The sequence below is a fragment of the Perognathus longimembris genome, chromosome 6 (assembly GCF_023159225.1).
Source record: "Perognathus longimembris pacificus isolate PPM17 chromosome 6, ASM2315922v1, whole genome shotgun sequence".
Taxonomy (NCBI): Eukaryota; Metazoa; Chordata; class Mammalia; order Rodentia; family Heteromyidae; genus Perognathus; species Perognathus longimembris.
The window spans coordinates 5,115,822-5,127,973 of record NC_063166.1 but is presented as its reverse complement, the minus strand read 5'-3'; the positions used below and the strand labels follow the sequence as shown (position 1 = coordinate 5,127,973).

At 44.6% G+C, this 12,152-nt stretch overlaps 1 protein-coding gene across 1 annotated transcript in view; it reads right to left on the bottom strand.

Annotated features, from left to right (window-relative positions):
- Positions 1-11,966, bottom strand: part of LOC125352514 (24-hydroxycholesterol 7-alpha-hydroxylase) — a 37,392-nt gene extending 25,426 nt beyond the window's left edge. The window contains exons 1-6 of the mRNA XM_048347662.1: positions 11,743-11,966; positions 7,473-7,608; positions 6,413-6,587; positions 4,735-4,884; positions 3,201-3,294; positions 1,000-1,104 (exon numbers count right to left, since the gene is read on the bottom strand). Of these exons, the coding sequence (XP_048203619.1) occupies positions 1,000-1,104; positions 3,201-3,294; positions 4,735-4,884; positions 6,413-6,587; positions 7,473-7,608; positions 11,743-11,919 (837 nt within the window). The 5' untranslated portion in view covers positions 11,920-11,966. The remainder of the gene's footprint in view (positions 1-999; positions 1,105-3,200; positions 3,295-4,734; positions 4,885-6,412; positions 6,588-7,472; positions 7,609-11,742) is intronic.
- Positions 11,967-12,152: the final 186 nt, after the last annotated feature.

Below are 12,152 nucleotides of genomic sequence, written 5' to 3'. Positions count from 1 at the left end.
AAGATGATGGATAATTGAGTGATACTGGGAACAGCTTCCTTATTTCTATTTGTAGGAAGGGAAATGACAACATTTAAAAGAGATAGGTTGAATGTCTTCCTGTTTGTAGATCAAGCGTATAAGGAGGATTACCCTTGGATTCCAGGTAACATAAGGGGCAGCTCGGTCTAGCAGGAAGTTTCCTTCTGACCTAAGAAGCTGGAATAGATTGGACAGGAAGTGGCAGACAGATCTCATGGCTCCAGCCTCATGCCTCTAATCTACCTCAGGATAGCTTTCAAATAAAATAAAAATGAAGAAATTTTACTTGTAAAGCAACTTTATTGTAAATGTGCAGCAGTGCACATTTACAATACCACCACTAGGGAGTCTGACACAGGAGGGTCATGAGTTCAAGGTCAATTTGGACTCTATAGGGAGACCTTGTCTCAAAAAAAATGAAAACACAAATTTCTCGGCTCTCTTTACCTGTATCCTAAGTTCCAGGATCAAATCTATTCCAGCTTGCAGGACCAGGAGCACGTGGGGAAATAAGTGGTGGTAGTGCACGGGAGGGTGAGTTTTAGGAGGGGAGGAGGGGGCGGGGGTCGTGCCCATTGGTCACATGCTGGGTTTGTGTGGTGGAATCGCCACATAAAGTTTGTAGGGAAAAAAAGGGTACCACGTACTCGGAGTCACACCTCTACTTCTCTCTCTCTCTCTCTCTCTCTCTCTCTCTCTCTCTCCATTTCTCTGTCTCTCTCTCGGCAATAGAAGCGCAGAGAGCTGAAGTTACTACCACGAGACTCTATACCTATGGCTGCAGATGTCTAGATTAAGGCCTAATTCTATCCCTTTGCTTACTCTCTTTCCACCCCCTCTGCCCCTGGCCTCATCAATGCTGACCGGTGCCCAGGGCGCCCGAGCCCCCGTGGCTTCCCCTTAGCCTGTCCCATGTTGCCTTTCAGAGGATTCACTGCACCGACACCCAAAGCCCGGACTTGGCCACCGTGTACTTACGGTAACAGCGTTGGAGAGAGAGGCCCAAAGCATCAGGAGCCCATAGTTAGGACTTTGTTCTCTTGTTTCCATTTCTACAACATCCAGGATAGCCTGCATTACTGTCTGTTTAAAGGGAATAAAGATTGTCAAGCCACAACCATGTCACAAAGATTGATATTCACAAACAAGAGAACACACTTTTTTTTTCTTTACTCCAGAAGGTATCCTTGCAAGTACAAGACCCCAAATCTCAAAACTCCAATACCATCAAAACAACAACAGAATGCAGGATACGGTTCCTGCCATCCCTGGGCGTGTGACCTGGAGCAGGCTAGAGGATCTCCACACTTGAGAGCCTGTCTGGAGGGCCCAGAGAGGAAGGCAAGCCACTCACACACCAGACTGTTGAGGACGGCTGCCCACCTCGTCTTCGTGTGAGGCTCCAGCTGAACGCACAAGGAGCCCCGAGAGAGGACGGGACACTGGCCTCGTCGGCCAGGAAAGCCAAAAGCCCTGCAGATCCGTGGGGCTGACAGAGGTGGAACAGAAGACCAGGGTCATGTGGTAGCTCTACATTTAGTCTCAGAAGGAACCCCTGTGGCTGCACTAGTGTAGTTTTCCTTAAATAGTATATGTTCCATTTTCTCCACATTCTCACTAACATTTGGCATTGTTGTGTTGCTGTTCTTTAGCTATCAAGAGTGACTGAGGTAGGATGGAATGTGACTATATATAATACACACATACAATACAGATATACATATACACACACACACACACACACATATATATATATATATATATATATATATATATAGTGTATATATGTGTGCCAGTACTGGTACTGAGGCTTGAACTTGGGTCCTGGGCCACTGTCCCTTAGCTTTTTCATGCAAGGCTACTATCCCACCATTTAAACCACAGCTCCACTTCCCACTTTTTGGTGGCTAAGGGTCTTTTAGACTTTCCTGTCTGGGCTAGCTTTGAACCTTAATCATCAGATCTTAGCCTCCTGAGTTGCTAGGACTACAGGCAGGAGCCACTGGTACCTGGCTTGGAATGAGAATGTATTTTGAGATGCAAAACATATTGGGCATTATAGATTTCTTCATTTAAAAGTGTTTGTTCGGGGCTGGGAATATGGCCTAGTGGCAAGAGTGCTTGCCTTGTATACATGAGGCCCTGGGTTCGATTCCCCAGCACCACATATACCGAAAACGACCAGAAGTGGTGCTGTGGCTCAAGTGGCAGAGTGCTAGCCTTGAGCAAAAAGAAGCCAGGGACAGTGCTCAGGCCCTGAGTCCAAGGCTCAGGACTGGCCAAAAAAAAAAAAAAAAAAAGGTGTTTGTTTGTTTCATTTGTCCATATACGGACTGGATTATTTGTCCTTTTAGTTTTTAATTGCTTTTTAGTTTTTTATATATTCTTAATAGTAATCCTTTGTCAGATGAACAGCCTGCAAAAATCTTTTCCCATTCTGTAGGCTATCTTTTCATTCTGGTAATGAAAGAAAGCCTGGCAGTGGCTTTTCAATTTGACACAGTCCCATTTATGAAGAACTCTTTCTCTTATTTCCTATGTAATTAGAATTCTATTCAGAAAGTCATTGCCTATTACTTATACCTTGAAGCATTTCCTCAAGTAGCTTCAAAGTTTCTGTTCCTCCATGGACATTTGTGCTCTATTTTGAATTTATTTTTGTGTAAGGTGAGAAGTAGGGATCAAACTTCAGACTTCTCCATGTGGATATCCAGCTTTCCTAATGCCAGGAAAAAGCTGTCTATCCTCCAATATACGTAGTGCTGTTTTTTGTTATTCTGGCTCTGTAGTGTAATCTGAAGTCAGGTACTGGGATACTTTCAGTATTGTTGTTTTTGCTCAAGGATCGCTTTGGCTATTTAGAGAGGTGTGTGTGTGTGTGTGTGTGTGTGTGTGTGTGTGTGTGTGTGTGTGTTCTCTCATATAGATTACATTTTGATAAATGCTATTTTTGAAGAAATATCACCCTTAGGGAAAATGCAGCAAATCAGAAATATCTATCTCTAAAGCGTGCATACCAAAAGCCTGCCCCTCATCTACCATGCAAACCCTCAGCACATGACACAAAAATAGCATCCAACTAAACATGGGCATTTTAGCAAACATGTGTTTCCAATAATTGAAGTTGGTTACTATCTTCATCACACAGATTTTAGCAGAAGCAGCTAAGGAATACTTGCCATAGAATTGTCTTTTGCAGACTTGCATGCTTTCATGTGTGTGATATTTTTCTCTATTGTTGCAAGGAGCCACTTTTTGGATTTTGACCAGTTTCTGCATGCAAAAATATATATGTAGATATTAATTTAAAATCTGTTAGGAGTAACAAACCATGGCGTTGAAAGGTGGCTGTATGGAATTACAATTTCTCCCAGTTTCTTCATTTTCAGGTAGAATTTCCATAAGAGGTCTGCCTTCTGAATTATTAGTTCATGAGGATGATGGGGAATAAAACAAACTCTTTTTAGTCATGTTTGCAAGTCAATGCTTTGCTTTCCATGGAGTTGGTATTGAATTTTAAAAGGGGGGGGTGCACTGCTTTTACTGTGGGCGGTTTCAAGTAACAGAGGTAGAAAAGCCATCACAGGACCCAATGCTGCCAGCTGCCAGTGCGTCCAACAATGGGCTAAACATCCGCATCTCCAACCTCAAGTGCTAAAACCCTGGTCCCCACCGTGATGGCACTGGGGGTGGGGGCCTTCATGGAGGGGAGGGGAGGGCAGAGGGCTGACAGGGGCAGCTGGAGGGGATAGGAAGCAGAGGGGAGGGCGGGGGGGGGGGAGAGGGAGAGGAGGGGCAGAGGGGAGGGCAGGGCAGGGGCCGGCGGAGGGAGAAAGGGGGGAGGGGCAGGGAGTTGTCCTCACGTAGGGAATTAGCTCCCTTGCTGCAAGGCCTAGAAGAAGTCCACTTATAATGGCTCTAAAGGAATAAGATCTAGAGGAAACTGCCAAACAACTAAAAATCATATCATTACTTTACATTTGAATTGTGTGAAATACACACACACATATATGTGTATGTATATACATGTGTATATATATATACATATATATATATATGAGCCACTGTGAGAAATACATTTAACCACACCTCCTTTCTCCTCAAAGGAGATGTAGCTACGAATGGCCACACTTGATTCAACAGGGATCCAAGCTGTATCAATACGCTGGTAGTAGCCTTAAATCTTCATCCTATCTCTTTTCTTTCTTCCCTTCTCTCTCCTCCTGTTCCCTCTTCTCCTCTCCTCCCTTCTCTTCTTTCTCCTGCTCTCTTCTCCCCTCCTCTTCCTCTCTTTTCCTCTCGTCCCCTTTCCTCTCTCCCCTCCCCCTCTCTCTGCCCCTCCTCTTCCTTTTCTTTCTTCTCTGCATTTTGCTCACCAAAACAGGAAGATGTTCATGTCCCTCTATCAATTTGCACATACACCTCCATAAAACGAACAGGTCACAGAAGTAGGTGTGGTGATACATGCCTAACACTCAGAAGTTGAAATAGGAAGCTCACAAGTTCAAAGCCAGCACAGACTGCATGGTAAAACCTTTGCATACCCAACTCCTACCCCCTTCAAAAATGAAGAAGAAAATACAGGCCATCGCAATGGCTTCTCTCCCTCATCAACTGTAGTTATTCCACTTACAAAGGAGAATGAGTGAGAGCATGTCTAAGTTACTGGGAGAAAGCATCATGGGAGAGCCAGCTGGAGAAAAACAACGCTACCTCAGGAGCCATTCTGGCAGCTGGGATCCATACTCAAAGCCCTCATCATACGTCTCGAAATGCCGGTAGAACTGCTGGAGTTCTCCTTTGTTTGTGGGAATCAAACCTTTATCAAAGAGTATATTCACTGTGGCTGGATAGAGAAGATCCCTACGAAGAGAGACACACACAATTAGTCAGAACCAGTGGCCACAAAGTCACAGGGGAGAGGCGGAAGAGGGCAGCGTTTAACAGCGATGCCGGGAGTGACATGTGCTGGTGAAAAAAGGTCACTCAAGAAATTTTAATCTCTGCTAACTACGGTCAAGTAACAATAGAAGGATAACTGAAATTGTGCTCTTTTTTATCTGAAGATGGAAAAAGTCCCTTGGAAGCAAGCCTATTAAACTCTGGAGAGTATAGGGTGATGAATAATTCATAAGCATTTCTTAGGAAAATAATAGCTCCTCTGAGACCATCATGCCTTTGGGAGCAAAAAGTAAATACAGAACTAAGTCAACGGACTATTACTAATTTCTCCCAGGCTCCTACACTTCTAAATTATGACATACTGAAAGAAGATCACTAATAAATTTTTACTGTTTGTAAATAAAATGTGGCATACTTAAGAACAACAATATCAAAGATACTTGATTATCAAGGAAATTTATCATTCCTCAGCATGCCCTGAAGATTTTCGCAAATGTCAAGACATTTCCTTTATTTCATTGCAGATACTGGGCAGGCTTCAGTAAAAATTTAAATTCGGTTGGTATTTGTGTTCATTATCAACTTGTCCAGACCTCTAATACAACATTCAGTCATTCTATTTTGAGGCATAACTGTTGAATTGTCTTTAGTATCTCAGGATTCCCCTGAGGTAGCACGTTCCTTCAGGTAATTCAATTTTCCAAATTGCTTTATGTACACAGATAATTACTCTCATGGTTCCCATGTCTAGCCATTAACTTTTCCAGAAATTTTCAGAAAATAACTGACTCCTTCTTTAGCTCTTCTCTATCTCTCCTACCCCTTAGAACTCCCCTTCTAAGAAAATCCTACACGGACTTTCACAGCTGCCTTAAGTCCCGGAACATCTCCTGAACCCTTGCCACCCACGGAATGACCCCACTCTCTCCTCTGTCCTCTCAATGGCATTCTGTCCTACTAATCACAAATTCCACTGAATGGAAGATATATGACAGTTATTAGAAATAACTCCGTATGGAGAACAGCCAAGGAGACACATTCCTTATAGATGCGTTGAAATGCCTGCACTGGCTGACTTACCATAAAGCATGAATGCCAAACTAAAACTGCTCAGTAACTACAAGTAAAAGATTTTTGCCTCTCTTCTAATTTCTGCGTTTTAATTATCTTTAAGTCGTTGTGCAAAGGGATTTCAGTAAACCATGTCGCTACAAGGACAATGCATCTTGATCAATGTCGCCACTTCCATCTTTCTCCCCCATCTCTCCCAACCCCACCCAGCCCCGCAAGTTCCCTGATTCCATTTGCACATACGCACATTGAGAGCTGTGACGGTATTTGTCTACCACTCTCTGAAAAGCCGAGTTAGGTAGAAAATTATCCATCCAATCAATTTTAAAATCTAATACACTGGTTTAAATTTCTTTTTTTTGTTTTACTTTAAAGCTTCAAGATGAAACCATACCAAAGCATCTGTTTCCCTCTTTACCTTACTAAGTTGTTGAGGTCCATAGTCCCACGGGAGCCCAACTTCTCCAGCTGCTCATGTAATTCTTGCATCAGCTTGCCAGTAAACTGATGTATGTTGAATGTGCCCAGTTTCCCTTTCATCACAATATACAATTTTTCATGCAGGGTGAAAAAGATATTCTTTGGAACTGATGCTGCAAATAGAGAAAAATGTTTTCAAAATAAGAAACAATTTCGTGAAATAGATAGTCAATATGCCCACTGCTTGGTCAGAAGAGACTATTAACCAACGTCGCTCCGGCATATAAAATAACCTCTTACAAATCAAAGTAGACAAGGACTCAACCTTCACTGTGAGACAGTAAAAGTCTAGCAATTCATTCGCCTTAAGGGATGAGTCTGACAACATTTACTATAGTAAAATAGTCAGCTCATCACCAAACGATATAACACAAATGACAAGAAGACAGGGCTGACACATCTGTGCAGGAATGGAGCCAAACCATTTACACGCAGGAATTTCAAGTTTTGTTTTGAAATTTCCTTTAGTTATTTATGTTTTTAAATTTCACTCAATCAAAACGGCACGTGAATACATCTGCAAATAATGGAGGCTTGTGTTTGAGGCCTGGGGAGAGATGGAGACGTGGAAGCCAGTTCCCCGTCACCTTCCTAGCCCGTGGGACATGTCAGAAAAGGCTGCAAGAAAGAGCTAAGTAAGCAGAGGAATTCCGTTTTCAGGAAGCAGAATGACACAAGTCATCTAGTCATCTGCAACACAGTTAGAAACATCCTGCTAGAGATTCCTCAATTCTTTAAAAAGAAAAGAAAAAAAGGAAGATGCAGCCACTTATTCTGTGGCCTGTCTAAATGAAACCTGAATTATTAGGCTACTAATAATTTGCTTTTCAATGATCAAGTGTTTATGGACTATATTTTCTTTTACTAGTTCTACCTCGAGAGTTAAAAAAAACAGGCCTTATCATTTTTAAGAAGAACGAAGATTGGAATTTTGTGTAGAGCCACTTTTGGATTCCAGTGGTTGAACTTCAGAGAACTATCTGACAAACTATTGTTACCTGTACGATAGACGGGTTTTTGCACTGCTAGCTCAAAGTTCACATGTTTGGAGTTTAGAAAGACATTAATTCCCTCTTCTTCAGTTACGAAAGTCATTCGGGTTCCCATAGCAAAGACAGTGAACACTGGACCACACTAAAAAACAAAAAACCCCCCAAAACATTAGCCCAGGTTACTGCATTAAGAAGAATTTCTAAACCATAGGTTGTATTTAAGAATTTTTTCCCAAGAATATCAATACTAAAGTTATAGCCAACATAAAAATTATTATATCTGGTAATTCATTATAAATTTTGGTTGCTTCCACCCATAAATCCTAATTTATTCTGTCCTAATGTGTCCATTAAAATAAAGCTGCTATTTATTTACATCATCCCTTCTTATAGTATGAAATATTATTAAGAAATAATCATTGCTGGGCGCTGGGGGCTCACGCCTGTGATCCTAGCAACTAAGGAGGCTGAGATCTGAAGATCGTGATTCAAAGACAGTCTGGCAGGGATAGTCCCTGAGACTCTTATATCCAATTAAGCAAAAAATGCCGGAAGTGGAGCTGTGACTCAAGAGGTAAAGCTCTGGCCTTGAGCAAAAGAGCTCAGGGACAATGCCCAAGCCTTGACTTCAAGCCCCAGTGCCAATACGAGAGAGAGAGAAAGAGAGAGAGAGAGAGAGAGAGAGAGAGAGAGAGAGAGAGAGAGGGGGGGGGGGGGACAGGGGAGGGCCTGCTTGTTCTGATATCATTAATTTTCCCTCTCTCTTAGATCATTCCCTGTAACCTATAGACATTATATACTCTAGGGGTAGGTCCAGGGGTCTAGGACATTTTTGGAGCGAATAATCTATCGTCTCCAATAATTCTAACTTTGTTTAGTGAAATTTGTTTTCTTTCTTTCCTTTCTTCCTTCTTCCCTTCCTTCCACCACCTCTCTCTTTCTTTTCCTTCTTTCCTTTCTTTTTTCCTCTCTCGCCTTCTCCAGTACTGAGGTTTGAACTAGTGGCCTTGTGCCCACTAAGTTGGTGCTCTACCACTTGAACCATTCCTCCAGTTCTGCTTTTTGCTGATCACTTTGGAGATGGAATTTACAGAACTTTTCTGCATAGGCTGACCTTAAACTGTGATCCTCCAGATAGCAACTTCTGAGTAGCTAGGATTATAGGTATAAGCCATGACTCCTGGCTAGCTTAGTGCAATATCAAACACTGGTTCAAAATAGTTTCCACTGACTCGCAGATAATCTTTGGTAGCTAGAGGTAGGCAGAATACAGTCCACCCTCTTATGTCTTACTGACAAATTCTGAAGTCAGAGTGCTAGAGATTTCAGTACAGCTTCACGTTTTAAAGAAGTAGAAATGATGACATACGACTGACATAGAGGAGTTGTGGCTCACTAGTACTGTATTTGACTAGCAGGTGCAAGGCCCCATGTTCAGTTCCAGCACTGAAAGTAAAATTGTGAAGAATGACATCAAAATCTCCCATCTCAATGACAAAGTACAAAGTCTTGGCGTTACCAAACAAGTTTCACAACATGCATTTTTCTGTTGCAGGAAGTCATTATCTACAGATGGAATTGTAATCTTTTGAAAGGTCAACAGAGGTGGGGCGCACTGCCACACTGGCCCGAGGGGGGGCAGGATTCAGTTTTCTGCAAGTTATTGGACTGCAAGTCTCAGTCAGTTATTATTGTTGGTCTAAGTTTCCCACTGTTCCCTGCCTAGAGCGTTTCTCCATTATGGCAGTGCTCTTTTGTCAAAGGCCCTGAGTTGAAAAATCAATAGAGCCTGCTGTCCAAATGGAAACCTAATCACAGAGGTAGCAGCCCACCACACATGCCACCTTCTAAATTACGAGAGCCAGGGGTGGCACATCTGTCATCTCAACGCTTTAGAAGATGAGGCAAGGATAATGGGAAATCCAGGCCAGTGCGCACTGTACAGCAAGACCCTGCCTTAAACATCACACACACACACACACACACACACACACACAGAACAGGGTAAGCTAGCAGGTAGTTTCTTCTGAAACGGGAGGAAGTGATTTCACAAGGTAGTACATAGAAAAAGGCGACGATCACATGTTATCTTAGACTCTGAATCCCACCTTTATCACTAGGGGGAAGCGATTAAATTAGAAATAGCTATATGTATACCTCTTCTAGGAAAGGAATTAGGAGTTCTATAACATATCGCTACATAAAGATTTTAATATTGCTTGACCAAAAAAAAAGTGTGATTCAAGCCCGAAGAACACACACACACACACACACACACCAAAGAACAGTGTGAGTAGTGAGATGCATTTTGCTCATCAAGAGAAAGAAGTTCTAGAGCTGCAGTTGATGGCATATGGTTAAAGAAACTAAGTACCTAAGACATGAAGGAGAGCACTAGGGAGCCACACACAGCACTGGGTCCCATTCCCAACCACACGTGAGGGATGAGAGCTGCTGACCCAGGAGAGGGGAGACAGAAGTCAGGGGGATTTTTCACTGGAGTGTTTATATTTTCAAAATTTACTAACTGCCAGGTAGATGAGTCATGGTCTGAAATCTTAGCTGCTCAGGAGTCCTGAGCTCCGAATCACAGTTCAATACCAGCACGCACAGGAAAGACCGTGAGCCTCCTAACTCCGATTAACCACGGAAAAGCCAGAAGCGGAGCTATGGCTCACGTGGTAAGAGTGCTAACCTCGAGTAAAAACAGCCAAGCCAGATCACAAGGACCTGAGTTAAGGCCCTAGAACAGGCACAAAACCTAAAAAATGTTTAAATGCGATTGAAGCACAACCCAGTCAAAGATGCGATTTAAATAAAAGGAAGATTTTTGCAGTCATCAAAGTTTTCCCTTTTCTGCCTTCTGCAGAGGCAGAAGACACCAAAAGTGGTGTTCATGATGGGAATTTGGAAGCCGTTCATTGAACAACTATGCAGCATCTTGTCCAGCTGCTGTTTAAATGCTACCCCTCAATCAAAGCTGCTAAGTACAGTCTATTGTAGCTCCTGTTGAAAAAGCAGAATGATTCTCCCATCCAAATCTTATATCACCAACACCCCAAGAGGGAAGGAAATTATGACCTACACAAATGGGACCTTCCTGAAAACATGCCGCCCCCTCATCCCACAAGTCTCTATAAATGGCTCAAGAAAGCTGATTGGGGATGGAGACCAGCGGTTCACATTAGTAATCCTAACACTCAAGACTGAGACAAAAGGGCTGAAGGAGACCAGTCAGGGCTACAGAGCTAGACCCTGATTCAAAACCCAAAGGAGGTTTGCAGGGTTTTTTTTGGTGGGGGTGGGCGGGGGGAGTGTTCACAGAGAAGGCTAGCTGGGTCATCCCTGCCTGAGGCTTGGAGCTCTCCTGCGGTTTTAAACATTGCCCTGATACCAAAGTTCGGGCCTGGTCATCCTTTTTCAGCATCCTATCCAGGGGAGAGGTTCAAAGGGGAGAGGTTAAGAGGGAAGCTTAAATATTCTTAGCACTCAAACATGGAATGGTGAACTGGCGAATCCGGTGGAGGGGGGGGGGGGCAAAGATACTTAATTCTGTGCCCAACAGTATAATGCTTATCACTTTTAGTCAGGAAAGCAAGAGGACCCTCTCATATGATGAAGCATAGCCACTAAGAATGAAGTTCAGAAAAATACTTAATGGCATGGGGAAATTACTCCCGTTGTGTGTCCACTTTAAGAGCACTCAAAGTGCTATCACGGTATCATTTCACCTTTGTGGACCAGTCTGTAAATGCATAGGGAAAAGAAAACAACCCCAAAATAATACGCCTGTGAATTCTACATTAGTCTGTTCCCGGTGAGATTCAGTGCGCTGCTCTCACTTTCATTAGAGTTTTCATGGGCATTCTCCATTGTTTCCCCCTCCCCCCCCCTAACCTAACTGGTGTGGCAGAGAGTTTGCAGGTAAATGGTCAACGATGTTGATGCTACGACCATCCAGAATAAACCGAGGTCAGCAGCCAGGAAACTCCTCCGTGGAGAGGGAGCACAGGAAGGAACTGCGGCGTGACCTCTCCTTATCACAGAAACGCGTCGTGAAAGCAACCAAACCCTTACAACGCACAGCTGAACAAGAAGAAAGCTCCAGACTGCTTCTTGATCGGCGCTTTAAGGGGAAGGAAAACAACCCTGTTACCAGGAGTTCTACCCTCGGAGGGTGGGGGGGGGGGTGGGGAGGGCGGCCGGGGGAGCGGGGGAGCGGGGGAGCGGGGGAGAGAGGGCGGGCTCTTCCTCCCCCGGGCCCGCGGCCACGCACCTGGGCTCTGGCTCTCTGGATGAAGTCGAGGGGCGCTCTCCCGAGCTGGGTGCCGGCCCCCACCCAGGGCAGCCAGCCCCGCACGCACGGGGGCCCGCGCCCGCGCCCGCGCCGCAGCGCCCAGCCCAGCGCCGCGCAGCCGAGCGCCAGGAGCACGGTGCACGACAGGAGCTCCATGGCGTCGGGCCGCCCGGGGAAGGTCCCGCTGCTTCTCGTCCCGCACCAGTTTTTAAGCGTTTTCGGGGCATCGTCGCTTCTCGACCCCGCCCCAGCACTTCTGGAGCGGCGGGCGGGGCGGGCGGGGGCGGGGCGGGCCGGGCCGGCGGAAGCGCTCGCTCGCTGTTGCCATGGAGAAGGGGCGTAACGAGGCGCCGGGCGTCTCCCGGCGGACCAATCAGAGCCGTCGCCGG